This window comes from Beta vulgaris, chromosome 5 (genome assembly GCF_026745355.1).
Source record: "Beta vulgaris subsp. vulgaris cultivar EL10 chromosome 5, EL10.2, whole genome shotgun sequence".
NCBI classification, from domain to species: Eukaryota; Viridiplantae; Streptophyta; class Magnoliopsida; order Caryophyllales; family Amaranthaceae; genus Beta; species Beta vulgaris.
Window position 1 is genome coordinate 61,584,725 of NC_079206.1, and position 26,837 is coordinate 61,611,561.

At 36.3% G+C, this 26,837-nt stretch overlaps 1 protein-coding gene across 2 annotated transcripts; it reads left to right on the plus strand.

The window, feature by feature from the left end:
* The first annotated feature begins 6,190 nt into the window (after positions 1 to 6,190).
* LOC104894267 (CASP-like protein 4A3) lies at positions 6,191 to 10,937 on the plus strand. Of its 2 annotated transcripts, XR_007274096.2 has the most exons (4): positions 6,191 to 6,976; positions 9,079 to 9,214; positions 9,357 to 10,144; positions 10,265 to 10,404. XR_007274096.2 is itself a non-coding variant. In XM_010680452.4 (3 exons), the coding sequence occupies exons 1-3, from the start codon at positions 6,333 to 6,335 to the stop codon at positions 10,457 to 10,459; spliced, it is 975 nt and encodes a 324-aa protein (XP_010678754.2). In that variant the 5' UTR covers positions 6,199 to 6,332; the 3' UTR covers positions 10,460 to 10,937. The 2 variants fall into 2 exon arrangements, 1 of the variants encoding a protein (XP_010678754.2); XM_010680452.4 differs by lacking the exon at positions 9,357 to 10,144 and having other exon boundaries at positions 6,199 to 6,976; positions 10,265 to 10,937.
* Positions 10,938 to 26,837: the final 15,900 nt, after the last annotated feature.

The window sequence follows — 26,837 nt, forward strand, 5'->3', positions numbered from 1 at the left end:
TGCAAATTTCATATGATTAAGCCCTTTTTAATTTGTTTGCTCTCTGCCTGTTTACTTGTTAGGTGTAAGGTACGGCCTTGTTTTTTTGGACTTATTTTCAGTCCAGTTCGGCTCGGTTAATTTCAGTCCAGATTGGTTCGGTTAATTTTGCAATTCATTTTATTTCAGTTGAGTTCAGTTTTTTTCCGTTCAAAAGAATAGCAACTAAGTAGTACTCCATCTGGCTTTTAATGATCGTAATTGGATTTTCTTTCATGGAGGCATCATAGTAGCTATAATTCTCATTTGCTAAACACCGCCCTGAATTTTCCTATTAACGCCCTGTATTAAAATACAGATACATGAGTTGTATTTTAATACTTTCACTCTCCTTCACTCTCTTGACCCTCCCTCACTTATCACTCTCTCCTCTTTTACTCCATCTCCATCATCAAAAAAATATCAATCAAGTTCTCCGGCGATAAGATTTCCGGCGACACGACAGCAGCGAGTGGCGGCGGCGCATTTCCGGCCTCCGGCAAAACCTTCGTGAACATCCCGGCGGCAAACCTCTAAATTTTTTTTGAATTTTTTTTTAAGGAGGCGTCCACCATGGACGCCCCACCACCGGTGGAGGCGCCCATGGCAGGCGCTCCACCACATGGTGAGGCGCCTGCCATGGGCGCCTCCACCGATGGTGGGGCGTCCATGGTGGACGCCTCTTTTTTTTGAATTTTTTTAAAAAAAAATTAAGGGGGCGTCCACCATGGACGCCCCACCACCGGCGGAGGCGCCCATGGCAGGCGCCTCACCATGTGGTGGAGCGCCTGCCATGGGCGCCTCCACCGGTGGTGGGGCGTCCATGGTGGACGCCCCTTTAATTTTTTTTTTTTAAAAAATCACTGTAAATTGAAAAAAAAAACAGAGAGGAGGTGGTGCAGTGGTTTTCCGCCGGTGGTGGTGGTTAGGGGTGAAAGTTCGGTGTGCGGTTTGGATTAGGGTCTAATCCAATCCGATCCGAATAAAATTTGGATTTCAATTTTTCAATCCGAATCCAAACCAATTAGGGTTTGAATCCGATCCAATCCAATCCGAAATTTCATACTCTAGATTGGATCCGATCCGAAAATCCGATTTTTTAAAAACTCTAGTTTTTCGATGAAATAAATTAAGCACAACAAAAGCCTAGTAGATCTAGGAAATGAGGAATTAAGTGCAATTAGTGTTTTAGGGGAAGGATTGAAGTGCTATGTGTATTGGGCTATGGAGTAGTTTTTTTTTATAATAAAAAATCAGTTAAACACTTAAGCCCAATCCAGATACATAATACAAGGCATATTACTATTCGGTTATATTGGATTTTTGGATCCAATTACCCTCAATCCAATCCGATCCGAAAATCCAAATTTTCAAAAAATCTCAATCCGAATCCAATCCGAACATAGTTCGAATCCGATCCGAATTACTAATTCGGATTGGATTGGATTGGATTTTGGATTTTATCCGAATAACTTTCACCCCTAGTGGTGGTGAGTTTTTGTAGGAAGTGATAGTGTCATGTGCGTAAAATCTGTTGGAATTGGAGAGGCACTTTGTGTACTGTACCTCTTACATTATCAAATTGTTTTTTTAATTGTTTTGTAAGTTTTTTTAATTGTTTTATTAATTGGTGAGGGGAAGAAGATGGGAAGAAAGTGGGATGAGAGAGAGAAAGAAATTAGGATGCATGGCAGATTTACCAACTTGTTTTTTAAAACTTTCTTTTTTAATTGTTTTATAAACATGGCAGATTTATAAACATGGTAGAAAAAATCTGAAAAAATTAGGGTGAGTAAGGGGAGGAGAGAGAGAAAGAAATACAAATATATAAATACGGTATAAAAATACCGTATTAGGGCGTTACTAGGAAATACTAGGGCGGTGTTTAGCAAAGCCCCTATAATTTGACACCTGATGCAGAATAGCCATATCATTTTATTCGCTTTACATCTGTAAGTAATATAGTGTCTTACTTTTAGGACGTACCAAAGCTAATGCTCATCATATATATGATTATGATTTGTCGACTCATTAATTCATTATAACCATGTGCTTATGTGATAACAAAATATAAGTGGTTAGTGGTTTGACAAGAGACTAGTTAGTTGTGCAATATAAAGATGGACCTTGTGACTTTGGTCCAAAACTTCCCTCACTGCTTATATACCTAATACGCATACGGCTTGTTTGGTTAGTAGTACTTTTTTTTGACGGGTTGGTTAGTAGTACTAAATGGTAGTAATGGTAATGATTTTTAGTGTAAATTTGTGAAGGCATTTTCATGTCAACATCCATGATAATGCTATTATATTCCAAAACACTTATTTTCTTCCTAAAATTTCATTACCATCAATTACCACTTGGAAAGGTGGTATTGAGTGGTAATGACCATTTATAAAGAAAATTCATGTTTTGACATCAAGTTTCATTACCTAGATATTAACTTGAAAATATCTTTACAAATTTATACTAAAAATTATTGCTATTACCACCATTTAGTACCACTAACCAAACGGGACAATAAGGCTATAACAAAGTAGCAGGTTATCAGTCATATACATATGAATAAAATATACGCATTATGATTTGTGAGTATGTTTATATTCATGTTATATCGTTTTTCAATCGTCAGGCCTAATAATATTAAACAAAGTAAAGATACTACAAACAAATTGTTTAGGGCTAGTACGGGCCTTTCCCAATATTTTATATTATTTTCATATTTTTTAAGTATTAATTTTTGTGAGAAACCAACTTAAAAAAATTTAGCACAGAAACATCTTTATTTTTTTCATGAGATCAAACTTGTCTCTCTATTGAGACCATTTACTTCCAATTCAAGTGTTGACTCGCATATGCACCTCATGTGACCCACTTACCCCCTAATTTCTTCGTTTCTCCTCCAAATTCCTAGAGAGGAAGAGGTTCAAATAGGCAACAGAGAGGAGAGTGGATGAAAATGGTGGGATATATGGGGAAAGGAGCAATATCTATACTAAAAATTGTGCCTAAGGAAGTCTATGTGCTACGTGGCACTCTTTTCAAATTTACACGTGACTTTTGAAATGAAAAGTAAGAGTATAATCATCAATATGCTATGACTTTATTGTCTAATATTTGAAATAGATTATGGTAAAGTCTTATAATAAATATACTTGACTAAAAAGACTTAATCAAGTACATACTACCTCCGTTTCAAATTAATTGTTACACTTTGACATTTTACACTATTCACAAATTGCACTTTGACCCTCGTTTGTGATTTATACGTGAATAAAAACATAGTCATGTGGGATCTTGTTAGATTCGTATTAGTATGTATTTTATTAATACGTACTTTTTATAATTTTTACAAATACAAAACTAAAGATATATGTCATCAAAGTTTTACATTGGCATGCGTGAAAAGTGTAAGTGTAACGATTAATTTGAAACAGAGGTAGTACATCTCTAACACTCTTATTATGTAACTAAGAAGAGACTATTAATGTCATATTCTCTTATCACAATTCCTTTTAAGCTATTATTTTCAAACTTAAACTTTTCATATTTTTTTACTTATCACATCATGACGTACTTTTTCAATTTCTTAATGAACAAAAAAAAAAATAGGAAAGGTGGCAAAATAAATTATGAAATTTAAGAATAATAACATATATGTTTATTTTAACTGACCCGAGATATCCCAAGCCAAAATACTAGTTGAGATGTTAAAAGTGGGTCACATGAGATCTGCGTGCGAGTCAATGCCTTAAAATGAAAATTTTATAACCAAAATTCGACAATATATTTCATCTCAAGAAAAACGTTCATAAAAGGTGGCTTTTTGAGGAGTTTATTTTACAGGGTAGGTTATTACAAAAAAATGACCTTTAAAAAATGGTTTATGACCAATTTTCCTTTAAAAATAAAAATTACATATTACCTATAATATATAATTTATTCACACTTTACTCAACAAAAGCCCACAAGACACATCACAATTTATTCTCCTATATATATATATATGCCTAAACAAGATATATTAGAGTTTTGAGAGACAAAAAAAAATATTAAAAAAATCCGATTTAAATCGATTCACACTTATTTCAAATACGATTTGGATATAACTCTCCCCTCAAAAAAAAAAAAAAAAAATTTGGATATAACTCAAGTCTAGTCTCTAGAAACCTTTTGTCTTGAATTGAGCTGGAGGCTGGAGCAATAAAAGTAGTCAAATTTACACCCTACTAAACAATATTGTTGAACCTTGTGAATGTGTATGACTAGAGATATTTGTGGTAGGTTGTTTGAAAGAATGTAAAGCTACAAAAGATGATCAAATAATTGAAACTGTAATCATATATGTGAAATGTGTACACAGTACATATATATATGGTGACTAGTGAGCAAAAAGATGTGGTTAACATACACTTTGTTAAAGCACCTTACTTGTGAAAATATTTTGAAGATGAAAAGTGGGAGGCCATGCAAACGTGTTAGGGGGGTCACATTAAGTGGAAAATTCAATGGAAACACAATTTGGTTTTGGATTCTTTTTGTAATTTAAGGCAACAAAGGTAGATCTTCCTGTTTATTATTTTTTGTTTTTTACTTTTTGGTGGTTAAATAAAGGCAAAATTGGAAGATTGAGCTAAAAAGTAAAGGAGATGATGCTTTTCTTTGTTGTGCTTTTTGGTATATACGATTACGAGCATTAAAATTGTAGGATGTAGCATGTGGTCAAGAAGAGGTAAGGAACCATATGCCATTTGTGTTTCTTAACCGCGTTGTTTTGTGTTACTGAAAAGGGTTGCAACTTGCAAATTATTATAACATTCGTTTTATAGTAACGTCGTGTTAGAGATTGTCTTGTAAGAGACCGTTTATTTTTAAATTAAAATTAGGTAATGTTAAGTTCAATATTAAAAAGAGAATTAGCCCAATAGTAACCAGTTTAATTTGTTTCGGTAACTAGTTTAATCTATTTAGTAACTAGGTCTACTTTTATAATAAAATTAGACCGTCTCTTTTAATAAGTTTTGCGCCGTGTTATTATAAAACTTCCGTGGGAAGACTTTTACTACTAATTACTATCTCCTCTATGCTAAAATGTCAAATAACTAGCTTATACCCCATCCGGTCTTTATTAGTTTACCCCCTTTTTTTGCATAGAGTTTTAGGAGAAATAATGTTGTGAGTCATAAAAAGAAAGAGAAACTATTATTTTATATTAAAGTTGAATGTATATATGTGGTGAAAAGTTAGTGGTCACATTCCAAAAATAGAAACAAAAGAAAGAGCTAAACTAATAAGGGACATTCCAAAAAGAAATACAGGTAAACTAATAAAGATCGAAGGGAGTATATATTTGGTTTTAAAAATATTTTACATATCTAAGACTTTAGTCATTCATTAACACATTAGCACTCGATAATGTCCATTAAGAATTTCATATATTGAAGATAATTCATTCAGTTTTTCATTCTATTTAGTTCAGTTCAGTTGCAATCAGTTCATAATTTATTTCTCTAATAATTTATTATTATTATTTAATAACTTATTATTATTTAATCTTATTTAATAACTTATTATTAGGAATTTATTATTAATTAAATAATATTTTTATTATTTCAGTTATTATTAAATATTAACATATTATATTATTAAAAACTATTATTATCATCAATTAATGTTTATTATTTATATTATATTAATATTGCTATTACTATTATATTATATTATATTAATATTGCTATTACTATTATATTATATTTATTAATCAATGATAGCTAAATTATTATCATTACTACTATTATTTATAGTTTAATTCAATACAGTTCATTTCAGTTGCCATCTATACCGTTTAACTGTTTTATACCGGTAAAAACAAGTCCAAAATATACTTGGTGAATAGTATAATAATCAAACAAGTAAGTAAAACAAAAACAGAGGAAGTAATTTTTCATAATCAACGTCAACATTGAGTCAAGTCAAAATGAATTTTGGGCCAAATTTATTTCTAGTTTATCTAAATTAAGGTTGTTCCGGGTCAATGTAAAATTTCGAAATAACTCCTGCCCATTATTTCAGGGTCCAAATTATGATATTTATTGCAAATTTGCAACCTATGTAGACTGTAGTAGACTAGTACTCAAACCATTACAAAATAAGGGACCCACCAAAAAAAAAAAAACCTCCATTATCAACTCCTTTTAAAAAGCTTCAAAGTTCAAACAAAGTAAACATTGTTTACTTCCCACTCTTTAAGTACTCTCTTTCTCTCTCCTTCTCTCCTCATTTTTCCCCCTAATTCTCTCTCTCCATAACTAAAAATGCAGAACCACCACAAACCACCTCGTCCACCACCACTATCAGTGTCACATCCATCCGACCCAACCCCACCACCAGCCCAATTCCAAACCCATTCCCAGCCCAATCCCAAGCCCAATCTCAAGCCCAACCGCAAGCCCACCACCCCCACTCACTCCAGCTCCAACTCGGACGAGTCAACTCACTCTCCTCTCCGATCCGACTCACCCCATCGATCCGACGATCATGACCTCCACAAAAATGGTGGCGCAATTGTAGCTGTTGAAAAGTATTACTCTCCATTAACTTCACCACTCCCTATAACTCCACCAAAAGACGCTGCTACACCGGATAATTTCTCGTCTCCACCTCACCAAGTTATTAATTTCAGTCGAAGAGAAGAAGTTGCACCTCAATCCGGCGTCGTTTTTAGAGATGGAGGTGGTGGAGGAGGAGGAGAGAGAAAAGGAAGAGGTGGTGTAGGAGTGAGGTTTGGTGGTGTGGAAGATATTGTTAAGAAATCTAGAAAAGGTGAAGTTGTTGAGAAGGTTAATTTAGGGATTAGGGTTTTGGAAATTGTGTTTTGTTTGATTTCTTTCTCGGTTATGGCTGCTAATCGAACTCAAGGTTGGAGTGGCGATTCCTTTGATCGTTATAAAGAATACAGGTATTTCCAATTTGATTTTTTTTTTTTTTACGAATTTCGGTTTTTGTTGGTGTAAGATAACGAAATTGAATTTTTAATCGTATGAAATAGTTCATGGTTATGTTAATTTCTAAAATTTCTGGAATTTTTGGTGCATTCTTGTAATTTTGGGGATCATTGAAATTGTACGAATGATTGTGTGAATTTCTTAAAATTGTATCAAGAAGTTTTAATCTGGAATTTCTTTGTTTTGTTTTCCTTTTATGTTGTGATTTTACAGATTTTTCCTTTGAATTTGGTGAGATTGAGTTTGGTACATTTTTGTCTATCTTCAATTTGGAATCTTGTAGTTGTATTGTTGGTTGCATATAGTTTGAATAAGTTATTACATTATTGGCAAGATTATAGTATACTATGATTTTCGCTAATTTACTTGCATTTGTGAATTGTGACTGTCTACATAATTTATTCTATTTTGTGGTGAGTTGCTTCTAGCTCCGGAAAGCATCAATCTTCAATGTGTTTCGACTTTTCTTTAGGTTATAGCAGTTTTATCAATGTTTTTGTTCTTTTAAGTTGTTTTAGAATTCGGCTGTTGACGACAGTGAGTATCTTCTTGTTGTCTGGATTGTTGAGTGATACTTTAATTGCTGGTTGGTTGATACTTGATAGTGCGCGATGTTATTCGCCTCAGGATAGGTTGACCTTGGTTTTGTCATTTGTTTAGCTTGTTAAACCAAAGCTTTTGACTAGCTTGTAGTTGAGGCATTGATTCCCGACTAAGATAGCATGTTAGGTTATTGAAGTGAGAGCCCTGTTCATCGGAGCGATGTTGCTCATACTTGAGGGCTGGTGTGAGGTGCTCCATACATTTTGTAGGTTCAATAAGTAGCTGAAGGTCCTATTCAATAGCAACTTATCAAGTAGCGTTTAGTCAAAACTTTAGAAAGGTGAAAAGTGAATTTGGTGTAGTAGCATTTTGAGGTTTTTTCCAGAAAAAAACAAAAAAATAGCTTTTGAGGGTGTAAAGGGAACTTTGGAAGTAGTTTGTGAAGGTAGAACATAATGCTTTTTTCGATTGTTTAGTAGTTTTATCAAACATCAATTGTTTTAAAAGCTGTTGTGAATTTTGAAAGCTAAGCTCTAAGCTCTAAGGACTGACAACTACTACTACAACTGTCAAGGAAGTCCCAAGTGTTTGATGGCAGTATAAATTTATAATTGTGCAACCATGAGATCATGCATAAGCATTACATCTCTTTTCGGGAGAAGATCAATTTTTGGGTAGAGGTGTAGAGCATGTCATATAAGCAGGAGTGCACCTCTCCCATTGACGGTCGGGGACGGGGGTTATTGTGATTTGAAGTTTTCTTGTTCTAATCTTGAATTAAAGTTACAATCAGGATTCAGGATATATGGTGATTGGATTGGTAACCAGAGCATACTATACCATCTGCTCAATTCGCATTTTACATTTTTTCACACAAGAAAGAACAAATCTCTTCTTAATAAAAAGAAATGGAGAAAAGAAACTTCCTGTGCTGTACCTCCCTCCCTAATAACTTCTACTACTATTTCACTATCTCGTAGTCTTATCTGTTTATCCATATCTGCCTCTGTTTCTCTCCACTCTCATCCTCTAGCTAAGTAGTAGCTAACCCTCCCATTTTCTCCTTACCAGTGTCATTTTTTCATTGTTTCAAGCCCTTTCCACTTCTTCTCCTTTCCTGCCCCTTTCCTGCCATCAAAGTCGTGAAACTAATGCAAGGATTAGTCTACACAACAGCACCACCAGAACCAACTACACATCATTGTCGAACCCTGTGAACTGTCGTTACAGCATGGCCAATCAATCTTGTCTCTATCTGAATGTTGGTGTAAGCTTGCCTTTCTATGGTGGCATTATAAAATGTCACATCTGGCTACTGTCACGCATATATTGGGTAGTCTGATTGTTTGCAATATTACTGCACTTAGCTTCCTTTCCAACTTCCTACTTATTTAAAAGTTATACACATGAGTTTCCCATGTTCTCTTCTACTGAATACATTAGAAGCTAAATTTATAAGCTTCACATCTCTTTCTTTTATAAGTAATGTGACATTAAAGTTATCTTATTGCAGGTTTTGTTTATCTGTGAATGTTCTTGGATTTATTTATGCAGCGTTTCAGGCATATGACGTAGCCAACCTTCTGGTCACTGGAACACATGTGATCTCCCATCACCTCCGCTATCAGTTCGACTTTATTATGGATCAGGCAAGTAATAGTTGACTTTCTTTTAGGACTCAGAATACGCCCTTTAATATAATCATATCTTTGTTCTTCAGCCCGTGAATAGTACAAGTCCATGTTAATGCATAAATGTAAATGTATCTTGATGCTTGATTATAATGTGCAGCTTCATGTCATGATAGTCGTATATGTCGCACACAAGATCAACTGTTGTCAGTTTGATAAACATATGCCTTAGTGGTTTAATGTTGGCTGTGCTAATTCTTTATGGAGTAAGCTTGGCGTAGCATGAGGTGCTTTTATTAACACAGAGTTGGCAATGACATTTAGGTTGCATCTATATTATGAACGGCAGACAGTATGGCCATATGGCTCTACTTATCACCAATGACATGAACCTATAGCAATTTTCAGTTTTGTCCACACACAATCAAATTCAGGCGGGCGAATTCTTCGAACTGCACCACCTTTTATACAAAAGAAAGAATTTAAAGATCTGTCATGTGAGATGGGAAGTTACTGCATGAATATGATGTGGCAATCCAATATAACAAAATATTGTTAAGCAGATGTGTGACTATTATAAGAAAAAGTTGACTGTCATCTTCAATATTAGGCCCTATTTTCATGAGTTTACAGGATCTATCATTAAGGGTTAGCCTTCAAGTTTTAATTCCTTTAGTGATCTTGAGATACTATCTGTCTCCATCTGCTTTCACCTATTATATGGAAGAGGTAGTTAATTAAGCCAGACCTTGAATAGGGGCATGACATACCCACACTCTGATAAAGTCCATGAAAGTCTTGGCCTCTTTTGCATGAACTTCAAGCTATGTATATTGTTTTATCTGGTTACGCACTTAAGATGCAGAACGCTTTGTGGTGTCATTCAGACATGCTGACTTTCGTAGATCCCAGATTTATAAGGAGAATATTTCAGCTCCATCTAGAAAAGTGAATATTTTGACTTAACATATCTTCCGTTAATTGCACCGTCTCAAATTCTCAACTTCATCAGCAAATTTTGTTTTTTGGGCATCTGAAACGAAGACTCTTCTTCATTGAACTTTGCAGATACTTGCATATCTTCTTATATCAGCCTCATCAGCAGCAGCCTCTAGGGTTGATGACTGGCAAGCTAATTGGGGAAAAGACAAGTTCACTGAGAAGGCTAGTGCATCAGTCAGTATGGCTTTCTTGGCATTTCTGGGTTTTGCCATGAGCTCTCTAATTTCAGGTTACAACCTCTGCACCCGGGATTTATCTTGAATTGGCGAGGACATATCTGCACCAACTGGTGAAATTTCTATATGAACAAAGCTAAATGGAGAACAAGTTCGTCTGTGAATGAGAAAGGAAATGGTAAAGGCTCCCACACTATATATAAGTGGGTTTACCATATCGCCTCCCCTCACTAGTTTCCTGGATAACAGTTCCCCCACAAAGCGTCACTCAATTTTTATAGTTAGCTGTAGAATTTGTACAGGCAATATATGGAATAGGGAGATGATTTATAAATTTGTGAATAAGTCTATATGACAATAATTACGGCAATGATCAGTTCATATCTTCTCCAAGGAGGTCAAGAGTGTTCCCAGATACTATTCCGACGTTTCTGTTCATTGTTTTTATGCTGTCAAATGTGACATTGATGGTTATTTAGCTACTTGGGGTCTGCAAAAATGTATGGGAAACTTTGCTGCAATTTCATTACTTTTCCTTTTAATTATTGAGATTTTGTGACTAATCAATATGTGATACATGCTTGAAGTTTTAATCACATAATGGATAGTATCAACATAAAAAGAAAACCTTAACCAGTATTGACAAAAGAGAGGAGAGAATGAAAATAGTAAATTTGTCTTTTTCTAATTTTAGTATCAATAACTGAATAGTACTCCCTTCGGCCGTTATTAAGTTTACTCGTTTTTTTTCACAAAGTTTTAGAACAAATAATGTTGTGGGACATAGAAAGAAAGAGAAGCTATTATTTTATATTAACGTTGAATGTATGTGTGAATTGTGATGGAAATATAATCCCATTTCAAAAATAGAAACAAAAAAAAAAGTAAACTATTAAGGGACATTTCAAAAAAAATTACGGATAAACTAATAAAGAAAGACCCAAGAAAGTATATACTATACAAAAGAGAACATAAATAGGTTTCTGAACATATCTTTGACCCATTTATTTAATTTGCCAGCGCTGTTAAGTTGCAGGCTTAGACAAGAAGCCCTTGGGCCCACTATTTGTAGTAAAGCTGGACTTCATCTCATGGCTTGGGCCCATCCAAAAGATTATAGACAAAGGCTGACAACCTAGCTTGGGTCTGTTCTTTTCAATAATATATCTACACTTTTTGGATCCGAGAGGAAGAATGGTAAGCCATAGGCCCATACCATAAGCATATTAGGACCAGTTTAATAATCGGTAATAGATGAGGGTAGATAGAAAGATTTTTTTTTTATCCATATGAGCCACGAAGGTGGTACAAAGTATAAAGGAGAGGGGGATTCGAACATGTAACCTATTGTTTACAACATCTCAATCTTAATCATTAGGCCAAGACATCCTTGGTTTGGGTAGATAGAAAGATGTATATAAAAGTAAATAATTTTGTAGGAGAATGTAATATCCATCTCTAGAAAGGATAGGCATCCCCTGATTGCCTATTTTGTTTGTAATTGTAATCTTATATGATCATCTCGTGTTTGAATTCTCGACTCTAAGATAACTCTACAAGGTAGAATTTGAGCAATTTCAACTATTGAATAAAAATTAATGGTTCATATATTATATTTTTAAAATTCTCCCTATTATTTCTCATCAAAATTCACCCCTTAAATTCCCCTTCTCACCAATATGAATCATTGATTTTAAAATGTATGGTTCAGATACAACTCTAGAGGATTCGGACTCTCTCATCTCTTACTAGTTTATCATTTTGGAGGTGATATCGAATACTTATGAAATTTTATTAACAAACACATATGTTTGGGTTTCATTACAGTCGACGTAAGCATGATATTATTCTAACAAAGTAACATAGTACATTATTATTGGCACTATATATATCTCTGTCAAACGTGATATTGATTTGTTTCATTTAGTAACCTAGATAGCAACCTAGATAGCAACTAGTTTAAAATTTGATGCAAAAATCTATCTATCTATTACAATATAATGGATTACGTGTGTGACATTTGTCAACACTAACAAATAGGTCGGTGATTGGAACTTCAACTTGTCCTCTAGCATCACCAACCCTAAGACGTGGGCTATAATTGGTTGGGATGGAATACAACGGACTTTTTTTACTAACCAACCTCTACGTGACGTGGTGCAACTATTTTATTAGTGGAACAAAACCCATCGACCCTAATTTGGGGAATAAAACAACAAAGCATGATGTACACATAATAAAGACCTTGTTCAAAACAAGAATGCCTTGATTTGAAGGGTAAATGACTAAATGGTAGATCCAACATCTCTTTCATTCACAAAAATCGCCAAGGCAGCATCATGTGAGCCTTGAATCAAATTGCTCACAAGTGCTGGAGAATTGATAGCAACCAAAACCGGACTTGTGTTTTCAATGTTTTATGCCTGATATTATTACACCTTATCTTATACTCCCTCCGTCTCAAAATATAGTTCTTATTTTCATTTTGGGTGTCTCAAAATATAGTTCCAATTTTTATATTTAGTTCCATATTTTTTTCGTAATTTGTCTAGAAAAAACATGTCCCAACATTTATTTGCTTCTTGAATTTTATTTTTTCCTTTGTTTATTCAACGAAAATGTTACAATTAACGCTCTTTCACCTGTTATTCTCCATTCTCTCCTAAAATCATCTTCTCCCATATAATATTTTTTTAAATAAACAAAAAGTTTTTACTATCTCTCTTAGAATCTACTTGCATAAATTACCGTAATAAAAAAGAAATGAAAACTATATTTTAAAACGGAGGGAGTATTACGTAGCACATCCCTTTCTTTGATTATTCCCCAACCATAAAAGATTCTAAAACTCTTGTTATGATCCTTTCCTTCATTATTCTAATGAGTTTCCTAATTTGCAAAATCATATTATTATTATATAAATTGCACGTTGCGTCTTAATCACCCATGTTGCCTGGAAGCTCAAATTGGAAGTAGGTGCCAAATAATCTTCGTCATTTTTTTGGATTGATAGGATCTTTAGATACTTCCAGTCATCTATAAAATTGTCCTTTTAGCCCTCGCCTAATTGGCCAATAAGTTTTTTTTTTGGGGAGTTTAGTGGTTTACCGTGTGTTTGTTCACCACCTACCAATATGATCAGCTTATAATTTATAATCATTCCTACCAAAAAAGATCATGTAAGCATTATATAATTATCACACATATCGATGAATTTGATATTTGATAGGATTTTTTAGTAAAAATATGAGCGAAATTCTCTCTAGTGGGGGCGATAGGGAAAAAACCCTAACGAGTGAAGAAAATGATCTACTGCAAAGATCGAATAAGAAATTCAAGCGTCAATTTGATGAAGTTCATCAAAATGTGGACATGGATGTTCAGTCAGATGGTGGCTTGGCCCAGCGGAAGTCGTATAGCCAGATGACCCAATCATTTGATAGAGCGGTGAACCCGTTATTCGAAGGGGGTGAACGAGATGAGGACATCATATCTGATGAAGAGTCTGACAAAGATATCACTGGAGAAGATGAAGAGTGCCCTAATATTGTCCTCTCCAGGGAGGAAAAAAGGCGTATTAGAGATCCTTGGAAAAATGCAATTATTATCAAATTGTTCGATAGGAAAATGGGGTATGAAGTGTTAATGCGTCGCTTACGATTTAAATGGCAATTGAAAGGAAATATAGCACTCACTGATGTAGGACATTCATTTTATGTTGTTCGATTCACGAGTGTTGAAGATTATGAATTTGTCATGTCCCAAGGGCCATGGATGATAGGTGATACCTACTTAACAATTAGGAAGTGGATTCCCAACTTCATTGCGGACGAAGCTCCTATGCGTCATTTGACTGCTTGGGTGAGGATCCCTAACCTTTCAGTTGAATATTTTGATAAACTTGTTCTTCACAAGATTGGGAGCAAAATTGGGAAAGTAATCAAAATTGATAGGAATACGGAATCAATGGATAGAGGTCAATATGTGCGCTTATGTATTGAAGTTGACCTCGCAAAGCCACTGTTATCAAAGTTCCGATTAAATGGTCGTATCTGGAAAATCCAGTACGAGGGCTTAAAGATGATTTGCTATAAATGTGGACATCTAGGGCACAAAGAGGATAAGTGTGAGCTCTTTCAACCGAGTGCTGCCGGACCAGTTACTGAAGTCCATAATGTGGAGGCTGGTACGTCCAAAGTGACTAGAGAGGTGAAGGATGGGGGTACTATCATACGGCCTGAAATAAGTAAGAAGTATGGGGAATGGATGTTAGTGTCCAAAGGGAGTCGAAGAATGCACAATAAGGGAAGTCCGGGAGGGAACAAGCAAGCGGAACAGCCTAAGAAGCTGTCGCCTCCTAGAGAGGAAGTTCTAATCACAAGGGGCAATGAACCTAACGTGTCTGCGGCAAAGTCAGTAAAGAGTATGGAGAAGCCTAGTGGATCTAGGTTTGCGGCTCTAGAAGAGATGGAAATCGAAGAGGAGAACAGAGTGAAGGGTGGAGAGGAGAATACCACGGTGGATGCCTCACCTGGGCTGGCTGTAATCGATACAAGGCCCACGAATAAGGTAGGGGTGGATAACCCGGAAGTTAGGATGGAGGTAGAAACAAGAGGTAAGGCAAAGATGGAGGAAAAGTTTGTTATGGAAACAATATCCGATATTGAGGGAAATGTTGGGTCGGGTCAAGATTCTACGGAAGATTTGGGAGGGATTTCTTTAGATAAGATTTCCTTATTGCCAAAAGATAATAATTTACCAAAGGTGGCTAGTAGGTCAAAATTCGAACCCCCTCCTAAACCTCCGCATGTTCAAGGCCCTAAATTTAAGAAAAGTTCGAGTAGAAGACCTGCTATTTTGCGAAGTCTAGGTAAAGAGAACAGACCAGTGGATAGTAGGTATCCAATCAAAAACCTAAGTGAAAAAGTTCAAGCTCAGTTGCAGGCGCAACCTGATGGACGAACTCGACAACATAGTGATCCCCATAGCGTTGGTGTCGAACATTCCACCCGCGGTGGAGATGTTTGTGGAAAGTCCGATGGAGGGCCCGTATGTGTTAGTGGCCCATCCAACGGCAAATCGGGTGAGAATGGAAGTCAGTTCATTCATCCCTCCGGAGAACAGTGTTCCGTTCATGATGATGTCTGTAGGACTACCTTTCATCACAGACGGCCCGATGAGAGCATTGAGGGAGATGTTCCTGAACATGCTGAATAGAGTTCCTTTGATGGAATTTGATAGATATCCCTTTTTTCCAAGTTTTAATATGTCAATAAAAATTCTAGTTTGGAATGTTCAAGGAGTTGGAAATAAAATTCCCATGGTGAAGGAGATAGTTAGAGTTAATCGACCGACTATGCTAGTCCTTGTTGAGACTCATTTGAGTGGCGATCAGGCGGATCGTGTGTGTGATAGGATTGGTTTCTCCGGAAAAATGCGAGTTGATGCCCAAGGATTTTCTGGAGGTATTTGGATGTTCTGGAAAGCAGAAGAAATTTCTGTAACAGTGTATGGTTCGCACTCTCAACATTTAACGGTGGAAATTAAAAAAGTTGGTGATGAGCCTTGGCTTTTTTCCGCAGTTTATGCGAGCCCTGATAGTAGTATTCGTAGAGAACTGTGGCAGGAATTAGAGAATGTTCGACGATCATATAACGGACCTTGGCTCCTCGCGGGTGATTTTAATGATACTGTTTGTATGAGCGAACGAAATGGGGTTGGAAACTCAGAGATGCAGCGACGATGCCGCAACTTTGCCAACTGGATAGAAAATAATGGGTTAATGGACTTAGGTTTTTCTGGCCCAGCTCACACCTGGTTCCGAGGCAATTCGGTGGAAACCTTCAAATCTGCAAGGCTTGACCGAGGGCTTATAAATGAAAGCTGGAGATTAATGTTTGAAGAAGGTGGGTTGCGAAACTTACCTAAGTCGAGTTCGGACCACTGCCCCATTCTGATAAGCAATACTGGCTTTGCACCTTTACCAACAGCGCTTAAACCATTCCGGTTTCAGGCTGCATGGCTTAACCATAACAAATTTCATGATTTTGTGATGAATAATTGGATCAAGGCAGCACCGATTGTTCCGTTTCTAAAATCTTTTGCGCAGCAGATCCAAAGGTGGAACAAAGAGGAATTCTATAATATCTTTCGCAAGAAATCCGAGTTATGGGCTAGACTAGAAGGAGTCCAAAAGATCTTGGCGCAGGGGCGTCAACCGTACCTCATTAAGTTGGAAGCGAAACTTAGGCGTCAGATGGACGAGGTGCTTAATGATGAAGAAATGCTATGGTTCCAAAAGTCGAGGGCAGATGCTATTTGTGATGGAGATCGAAATACTCGATATTTCCATTTATCCACAATCATTCGAAGAAAAAAGAATCGAGTGGAAGCTTTGTTAGGTGAAGATGGTAATTGGGTTACAGATTGTGCGCAAGTGCAGGATATAGTGCGTCAATTCTGGATGCAATTATTCCAAGAGGAGTCTACAGGAGGAGAGACGTGGGATCCTCTCCCTAGTGACTACTTCCCTGAAATTCGGCCAGAGGACCGTGAGAAGCTGGACAGACCTTTTAGTCCATGTGAGATTCTTGTGGCGTTGAAGGATATGAAACCATACAAGGCGCCTGGCCCTGATGGATTTCAGCCTGTGTTTTACCAAAAGTTCTGGAATTTGGTGCAGCCTAATGTTACTAAACTGGTGGAGGATGTTTTGTCTGGCCGTGACTTTCCTGAGGGTTTGAATGACGCCTTTCTAGTTCTTATTCCGAAAGTGGAGGCTCCAAGTAAGCCGAATCAGTTTCGACCTATCGGATTATGCAACATTGTATATAAGCTGGTTACCAAAGTCATTGTTAATCGCTTGAAGCCGATTCTCCCGACGCTTATATCCCCCACCCAGTGTAGTTTTGTGCCGAAAAGGCAGATTACAGACAATGTAATTATAGTGCAGGAAATGCTTCATTCTATGCGGGGTAAACAAGGTAAACGAGGATCTATGATGGTGAAAATAGATTTTGAAAAAGCCTATGACAGGCTTAGATGGAGTTTTATCAAAGAGTCGCTATTAGAGTTGCGGTTACCTCAGGCGATGGTGGATGTTGTAATGAGGTGCATTGAATCAGCGCAGTTAAGCATTTTATGGAATGGTGTGCCTATGGATCCATTTAAGCCTACGCGGGGTATCCGTCAGGGAGACCCGCTTTCTCCATATTTGTATGTCATTTGTATGGAGAGATTGACTCATATCATTGATAGAGAGGTCCGGTTGGGTACTTGGAAGCCGGTTCGGGCGAGCCGGAATGGGCCTGCTATTTCTAATTTGGCTTTTGCGGATGATCTCATCTTGTTTTGTGAGGCATCTATTGATCAAGCTGAAGTGATGAATCGATGCCTTGAGAAATTTTGTGCAGCGTCCGGGAGTAGAGTTAGTGTTGACAAGTCCAAAATTTACTTCTCGCCGAATACAAATGTGGACATACAGGATGCTATTTGTCGAACTTTGGGTATGGAGGCCACCCCAGACTTAGGCCGGTATTTGGGAGTCCCGACAATTAACGGACGCACGTCCAAAAGGGAGTATCAGTATCTTGTTGAGAAGATTAATGGTAAGTTAGCTGGGTGGAAGACGAAAACTTTATCAATGGCGGGTCGAGCCACACTGATTCAATCTACTCTAAGTACGCTTCCATTTTATACAATGCAATCCACCAAACTTCCTAGGTCCACTTGTGATGAAATCGACCGGCGGAATAAAAGCTTTTTATGGGGCGAGTTAGAGGGAGAAAGGAAGGTACATTTAGTTGCCTGGGATTCGGTTAATAAAGTGAAGCGAGAGGGTGGCCTAGGGATTCCTTCTATGCGTCAGGTTAACTCGGCTTTTTTAGCTAAGCTAGGGTGGCGGGTATTAGCTGAACCACAATCATTATGGTCGAAAGTGATACGTGCGAAGTATTGTGATAATCGGTGTGATATAGATATGTTCCAAGCAAGGAAGAATGCGTCAAATGCTTGGCGAGGCATTATGGAGAATGTTGATATTGTTCGTAAAGGAGTCAACATGGCTGTGGGAAATGGAACGAAAACTTTTTTTTGGCATCATAACTGGGCATTGAACAGACCACTTCTCGAATTAGCAATAGTGGAACCTCCGGTTCATATTCAAGATGCTACAGTGAAGGAATTGTGGGATCCTCAAGTGGGGTGGATGCTGGACCAATTTGCCAACTTCCTACCTGCGGACGTGCTGCAAAAAATAGCGTCATTTGAGTTGGTCGAAGATGATGAGGCGGTTGATGAGGTGTTTTGGAATGGGTCGCCGTCCGGGGGTTTCACTTTAGGGTCTGCTATGAAACTGGTTAAGAATAGTGAGGAAGAAGAAATTTCTGAGGATGAGAATTGGCGTTTAATCTGGAAATTGGAAGTGCCACAACGGATGAGATTTTTCATGTGGTTGAGTTATCAGGATAAAATAATGTCGAATGGGAATAGATTCGTTCGCAAATTAACGGATGATCCTAGGTGCTGGGTCTGTGGTGAAGTAGACGAATGCACTCTCCATATCCTGCGTGATTGTCCGGTGGCGCGGATCTTTTGGCGAAAATTGGGAGCTCGAACTGAAGATCCTAGTTGGAGAGGAGATTTGAGGCATTGGCTGGCATTTAATTTCAGTGGCAAGTCGAGTATCGATGGAAGTGTGGGCAGTAGAATATTCACTGTGTCATGTTGGTGGCTATGGAAATGGAGGAATGAAAGGACCTTCAATTCGACCCCTAAAATCCCAGTTGATCAGGTAAGTTTTATATTCGCCCGTCTGAAACAAATTGAATGTGCCATGCGGTGTCGAGCAAGTTCATCAGTGTCTGATCCGGTTCGACGAGTAGAAACTTATATAAGGTGGCAACATCCAGGTGTGGGGTGGGTTAAGTTAAACACAGACGGTGCGGCTAAAGGCAACCCAGGTCCGGCGGGGGCTGGAGGAATTATTCGAGGACATCGAGGGGAGGTTTTCGAAGTGTATGCGTTAAATTGTGGAGTCTGCTCATGTACCAAAGCGGAGTTAATGGCGGTGCTCCGAGGCCTGGCTGTGGCATGGCAGGGAGGTCATCGAAAGGTGCAGGTGGATATTGATTCCGAAGTAGTAGTGCATTTGCTGGCGGGGGAGCCCCCTTCCAGCTCTCCTTTTATTCATTTAATTCGCAAGTGTGTAGCTCTTATTAACCGAAAGGAGTGGGAAGTGAAGATTTCTCATTGTTATCGGGAAGCGAATAGGGCTGCAGATTGGCTTGCAAACTATGGTGTTAGTTTAGAGCAAAAGTTTGTGTGTCTCGAGGCGGTCCCGAAGGATCTTAATGCCGTTTTATTGGAGGATTTGGGTGGAGTGGCGTGGCCGCGTTGGATTCCTGGAGGCCGTGGAGCGGCGTCTGCTGGAGCTCCCCTGTAGCTGCGTGGTGTTTTGGTTATGGAGTCCTTTAGCTTTGTTTTATTTTGTGTGTTAGGTGTCGTTTCTTTGCTTCTTTCTTTCTAGTTCTAGTTTTTTGCTATTTGTTAGCCTAGTGCTGTTTTGGGTTTTGTCCCTCCCTTTTCACCAAAAAAAAAAATAATTATCACACATAATCAATATAAATCCTATGAAATCTCTCACCGATCACAGGAGAATATCATCTTATATGGCTCGCTAATGCAAAATAACTATGATAGAATTCATCATCCAAGACTATAAAGGTTATAAAATTAAACATATGAAGATTATTGATTAACCTGAAATGGGCCCATCTAGGTCGGGCTTGGGTTGGATCGAGTAAAGTTGGAATGTTAACGCGGCTTTGAACGACCTTGATTAAGATTATTTTTTTTACAATGAGAAAATTTGCATTAATTAAACGAGTAAGTACAGCCTAATGCTTGTGATTGTGGAGTCAAAATTGTGATGGCTGATAAAATGTAAGTTTTGGTCACGATAAAATGAAACACATAATGAGTAAACCGGATCTTATTCATTCTTAACTTGTTGCTTTTTCATTTGAATATTGGTTTATCCTAATATAGTCTATTTGATGTAAAAAGAATAGTTTTTTCACCAGATACCCCTGAGTTTTCAAAAAAATCACCAGGTACCCCTTCGTTTTATGTAAATACACCCAAATATCCTTAATGACTAACGGCGTTAAACGTCGTTAGTCATTAAAATTTTCTTTTAAAATCCTAATTAACCCCTAACCCTAACAATAACCCCTAACTCTAACCCCTAATCCCTAACCCTAACCATAACCTTCCTACCACCCTCCCACCACCACTGTAGCCCCCTCCCCCACCCCAGTAGCCCCTCCCCCCACCCCCCTTAGCCCCCGTCGCGAGCCCGGAACACCACCCCCTTCGCGAGCCCAGAACCCCACCCCTCCCCCACTCCCCTTCGCGAGCCCAGAACCCCACCCCCCCCCCACCCCCGTCGTGAGCCCATAACCCCACCCCTATCGCGAGCCCATAACCCCACCCCCTGTCGCGAGCCCATAACCTCATTGTACCCCTCCCCACCCCCGTCGCGAGCCCATATCTCACTCCACAATGCATTCGATTTTGTTCTGTAGTTCGATATGCTGCAAGATTCTAGCGGATAACAGGAATTCGACGAGGGCGAGGGGGCTGCGGGAGTAGGGGAGGGGTTAGGTTAGAAGTTAGAGGTTAGGGTTAGTTAGCAGTTAGGTTTTACAGTGTGTTTGGTTCATTTTTAGTAAAGGAAAGAAAGGGAAGAGAAAGGAAAAGGATGGAAGAGAAATGAAAAAAACCTTAATTTCCCATGTTTGGTATAAATTTTCTCTTTCCTTCCGAATTCCCCCGCTTTTGGGAGGAAAGGAAAGTGAAATTTTATTAAAGAGTCTTTCCTTCCAATTCCTCCCATTTCCTTTCACTTAATTTTTTTTAATGAACCAAACATTGGAAAGTAATAAATTTTCTTCCACTTCCTTTCCTTTCCTTCCAAATTCCTTCTACCAAACAAACTATTAGGGTTTAGTTAGGTTAATTAGGATTTAATTAGAGGTTAATTACGATCAAGACTAACGGCAATTAACGTCGTTAGTCATTAAGAGTATTTGGGTATATTTACATAAAACTGAGGGTACCTGGTGAATTTTGAAAACATGGGGGTATGAACGTGACCCTACTGTACAAACTGTAACTAAATCTTAAACATTAACAAAATGAAGGAATACTATTACTATAATAAGAAAACGGTATTCCAGCTAGATTAATAGACATGGTGGTACTCTACTCGAAAGTCGAATCCAAGTTGTAAGTTGTACTCCAGCAACATTATCTACGTCTAATAACGACATATGATATGGAGTTATTGCTAGTTGAACATGAACAACATTAGCTAGCTGGCTTCGTATCCGTGCTGTACTACGAAGTGTAGCAACTGTACGTTCACGCACAATATTACTATTAGCATCAACATTATATTCAAGGCCATGTCGCATGCATGCGACAGTCCATCGATATCGTCTAGCAAGGCGCCGCCCATTCTTCTTCTTATGTAGCTATTTTGCCACCTGGTGTTATATATGGGCCTACTTCATCCATCACATTCTTAAATCAAATCTATTAATGGATTAATTTGTTGTCTTGTTTCTCGTAATTTGAAACTACATGAGTTTTAGGTAATTATCTCAATTCTCAAGCATGTGATTGTGTTGACTTATCCAGATCATTAATCCAAAGATGCACCAAGCAAGAGACTAGTCTTGGCTAATGGCTATCCTATAAATTATAATCCAAAGATTCACGGTGGTCGATTAGCCACATTGATACAAGTATTTAGGGTCTTTCATTGGTGAAACATGGCTGACCAATTCAATAAACTTTCCGATAATAAAAAAAATCCTTTTTATGACAGGATTTCATAACTTATGACGTGTGTTGCACGGTCCATTCTCATCCCGATACAACTATATAGGGTATTCCATTTATTGTTTTATTATAACATGACTGATCACTTCAATAACTTTTCGATAATAAAAAAATCCTTCTATTTTAATTTAGCGGGATTTTCATAACTTACGGCGTGTCAGCGTGTGTGTTGTACTGTTCATTCTCTACTCTAATTTTTATTTTTGTTGGAAATTTCTCTAAATTATCTCTTTTAATAATTTTAACCTCCCTTTTTAATATACCCTTGCAAATGATAGTTTTGATATTTAAATAGTTGTGATTAGCTGAGTAATTAAGTGTTAGGTTCATAAAATTTTGAAGGAGATAAGATTAATTGGAACAAGAGGAAAGAAATTAAGGGAAAGTTTCTTGCAAGGACCATACTGGTATTATGGTAATATCAAATTGCAAGTTTTGGAGCAAAAGATTTTCTTGGTTGTCGCTTACCTTTTTTTTTTGGAAAAAGAGATTTCATTAATTGAAAGCCAAACGGCATCTATAATAAGAAATAAAGAAAAACAGGATACAGTCAAACAAGATCAGATCAATTTCGTCTTCGATGAAACTACAATGAACCAGATCGAATATTGTGGTGCAAGTCCCTTGTATTTGTTGTCCCAAGCAACTATTATGGAACCGTCTATCATTTTGACATAGTTAGGAGAAGAACATTCTTGATCTATCCATATTGACCGCATCCAAGCTTCCAATACCTTCATGTTGATAGTTTTGAACTTCAACCAATGAGAACAGTTTTTCTTACCTACAAATGAAAAAACTAGAGTCACAACTCCCATAAGGAAGAAGGAGACCTCCACAACAGATAAGACTAGTCTTCCCATCTCAGGGCACAAGAAACTCTCATAAAGAGAGACTAACTTATTCAACAAAACAAAAGGACGAACTAGAAAGTGAAAACAAGAAAGGAAAAGGGGCCTACCATCTCATCCATGGTAGCCCCTAACTGATGAAGGGAAAGGGGAAAAGGGATCGAAGGCGGCTAGAGAGAAAAACTAGGTTTAGGGTTCAATATATTTTTCTCCTACTTATAGCATGCTTATATCGAGAAATGATAAATATATATCTGTTAGATGTTCTCTTACATCTAATAGGGGTAAAGTTGTCAATCCCTTCCAAAAAAAGTTTGTCAATGCACATGAGACAATAAACATAAAAAAGTTGTCATTTAAACAAAAAGGGGACGTCGAAAAATGTGATGATATACTAACAAATAGTATTCATGCAACTACAAACTATAGTGTTTGTCTAAATACAAATAGGGTTTATGCAACTAACAAATAGCGTTTGTAAGATGAAATAGTGTTTATATGACCCAACTAGAATAAATGTATTGCTGTTAGTCTAACAAAAAATTGACCTGGAAAATGTAATATTAATAAATAGCGTTCATGTATCTGCAAACCGTGTACACACACGCACACACAGGCACTCGCGCATACCACATACACACACGCATGCCAACACGCGCGCGCATACAAAACGCAACTAGTGTTTTTATATATTAAATGGTGAATAAAGATCTACAAAAAAGATATTTATATTTGTCTTTTTTTTATAGTTTTATTCACTAACATCCAGTAGATGGATGTTTATCAATTCTCTGCTAGCATCAGGGTTATAAAGACAAATCTCTATCATATAAGTGAGGGGGGAGGAAGATAGTGTCCTCCTTACAAAAAGTCTGATATACCCTTAATAAATTTAAATTGTCATATATAATAAATGATATTTTCTTTTTCATACTTGCCATATATAATATTGAACAAGTTAACAATAAAATTTTATGTAGAATTTCATTTAAATATTAATATTAAATTAATGATGATGACTTCCTCTTCTTACATACATGTGTAAAGAACTCTGATAAAAAATTACACTGATAATATATCTTTATTGACATAATCAAAAGAAAAAAATAAAAACTTGAATTTTATATTAATAATTATACTGATAATATTTTTAAAACCTAAATATTGATTATTATTCAATAATATCTATTATATAAATCTTTTCCACTTTATTAATATTCAATTATTGAACGTGATACACAAATTCTTCTTATCTGAGCACAAGTATTTATCTACTTTATATTTTATTATTACCTCAATACTATATTTTAATAATGATAAATAAATGATTAAAAAAACAACGAAAGTCTCCGCATCTACATGGGATGCGGGACTTTGAATCTAACACCCTATATTGATACCAAATATTTTGTAATTAGTAAAAAAAAAAGTTATATATAGAGAAATAATTAGTATCCGAACAAATGTTTTCATTATATTATTATATAGCAACACACTAATTTTATTGGAAGAGATATTTAATTAATCCGTATCTACCATATTAATGCATCACATACGTATAAAGGCTTACAGTGAGTAATCGTCACTCCCTAAATATAATTAAGGGTAATAATTATTTATTTCCTTCATATTACAAAAACAATCCCTTAATTAGCTTATTATTTCATCAACCACAACCACCATTATCACCGATTCACCGTCCATCTTCAATCTTTTAGTTTCTCTTCTATTATCCTATTTTTGATGTACTACCCAAGCCAGATACACTTAATTTTAATACAAGCACATTTGTTTCAACAAACTACTATAATTTGACAACTAAAATTGATACACAACAGATTTATTATCACCAACTTTTGATACCCACGTACAATATCACCTTAATTATCAATATGCTAATTAACATAGCTTAATTAAGCATTCCTATCATTTCTACGAAACTGCCTACAATAGTACCATATCCAAAATCACATATATAAGATACATTACCAAGAGTTAGGGGATGAATGTATAGGATCAGCATTTAGGGTCTGTATTGTTCTCCCCAACTTATTTTCAGTTCAATTCAATTCAATTCAGTTCAGTTCAATTCAGCTCTGGACAATAATTTTATTCTCATATATCACTATTTAGTTCAGTTCAGTTGAATTTAGTTAAATTCAATTGATCAGTACATCTGTTTTATACCGAAAAGAACAAGCCCTTAGTTCACATGTTACATTTAATGATAATTAATTTACAAAGATCAATGATTTAAGGAGGTTAATCATAACCTCTGCATGACAGGTAGCATATAACGTTGTGGCCGTACAACTCTGATTTTGTATTAGGACAACCAAGAATAAGATAATCCAAATCTCAGAAGATTAATTAACAAGGTAACAAGATTAGTTATTAGTTATTAGTTAATATATATACTCCCGTGATTTAGAAAAGTAGGGTACTCTTTTGTTCCCATACTTTTGGCACTGTTATTATTAACACTTTAACAGTGATTCTTTGTTTAAAAAAGGTAAAGTGATTACATACGCTAACCACGTACTTTACAGTACGGAAGTGTTATTTCTACATTTTCATTTTTTTCAACCATTTTAAAAACCCAATAATTAATAAAATGAAATAAAGTTCCCAATTCTCTGTTCCAAATCTTACGCTCTTTTGATGCGCATGCGCGGTCTACACTTCAAATCTTTCTTAAAATCTCAACCACACTTTCCCCATAAACTAAAACTTTTATTTTCTTTTGTTTCCAATAGACGATTTTAATTAAGGAACACTAGTTGAAATTACAAGCAAGTTAAAACATAATATGATCCCGTTTTTTGAGCTTATTTTCACTTCAATTCAGTTCAATATAGTTTAATTTCAGTTCAGTTCATTTACTTTCAAGTCTCAACAGTTAAGTTTCTCGCCGTTCAAAAGAATAAGGCCTATATGTCAATTGAAATAAATTAGTTGCTAGTTAACTAATTGCACGAGTTGTTTGCTGATGAATAAAAATATGAATAATTCCAATTGTGTGTATTAAAAGCAACTAAAAGTAATATTAGTTTTATATTTATAATAAATATCGTATCAGTTTATAGTTAATAGTTAATGGGTTTGCAATCTGTACACAAAGACACACCTTTATAGATGAGTTTAGCCATATAAAATTCTAGTAAAAATATTAAAATCAATTGACAATTAGTGTATGAAATAGCCGAGTAGCTTTATATGTTAACTATCCCTATTTTTTCTTTAATTTGGAATAACTAGTCCTGACTCAAAGGTGGGTTCATCCCCTATTACTAAAATTGATAAGATCTTTAATTGCTCTAATATTGTGATAAATTTTCAACGGGCTTAACACTCGTGCGCTGCCTCATATAATGTCTAATTGGTATTATATGTATTTCTATTATATAAGTCAAGAGAGGAGGCGTGGTGTCCCCTTTGAAATGACTAGAATACCCCTAATAATTTGAAACAACATTTTCTTTTTATAAAACATTAAAAAAACGAATTAATGGAACTTGCCATATGAGTAACTCAAAAATGGAATATGCATTCACCATTAATAATTTGACAAAATAGATTGACACAATCAATCACGAAATTAATTACAATTTTCAACCAAAAAAAAGTTAGCGATATACCTTGACAACATAATACTCCCTCCGTCCCATAATATCGTGCTTGATTTCATTTTTTCACGTGAATTAA

Coding starts and splice junctions, on each gene's coding strand:
- LOC104894267 (XM_010680452.4), top strand. CDS start 6,333: ATGCAGAACCACCACAAACCACCTCGTCCACCACCACTATCAGTGTCA. Junction 6,977..9,078: donor GATCGTTATAAAGAATACAG/GTATTTCCAATT, acceptor ATCTTATTGCAG/GTTTTGTTTATCTGTGAATG. Junction 9,215..10,264: donor TCGACTTTATTATGGATCAG/GCAAGTAATAGT, acceptor TGAACTTTGCAG/ATACTTGCATATCTTCTTAT.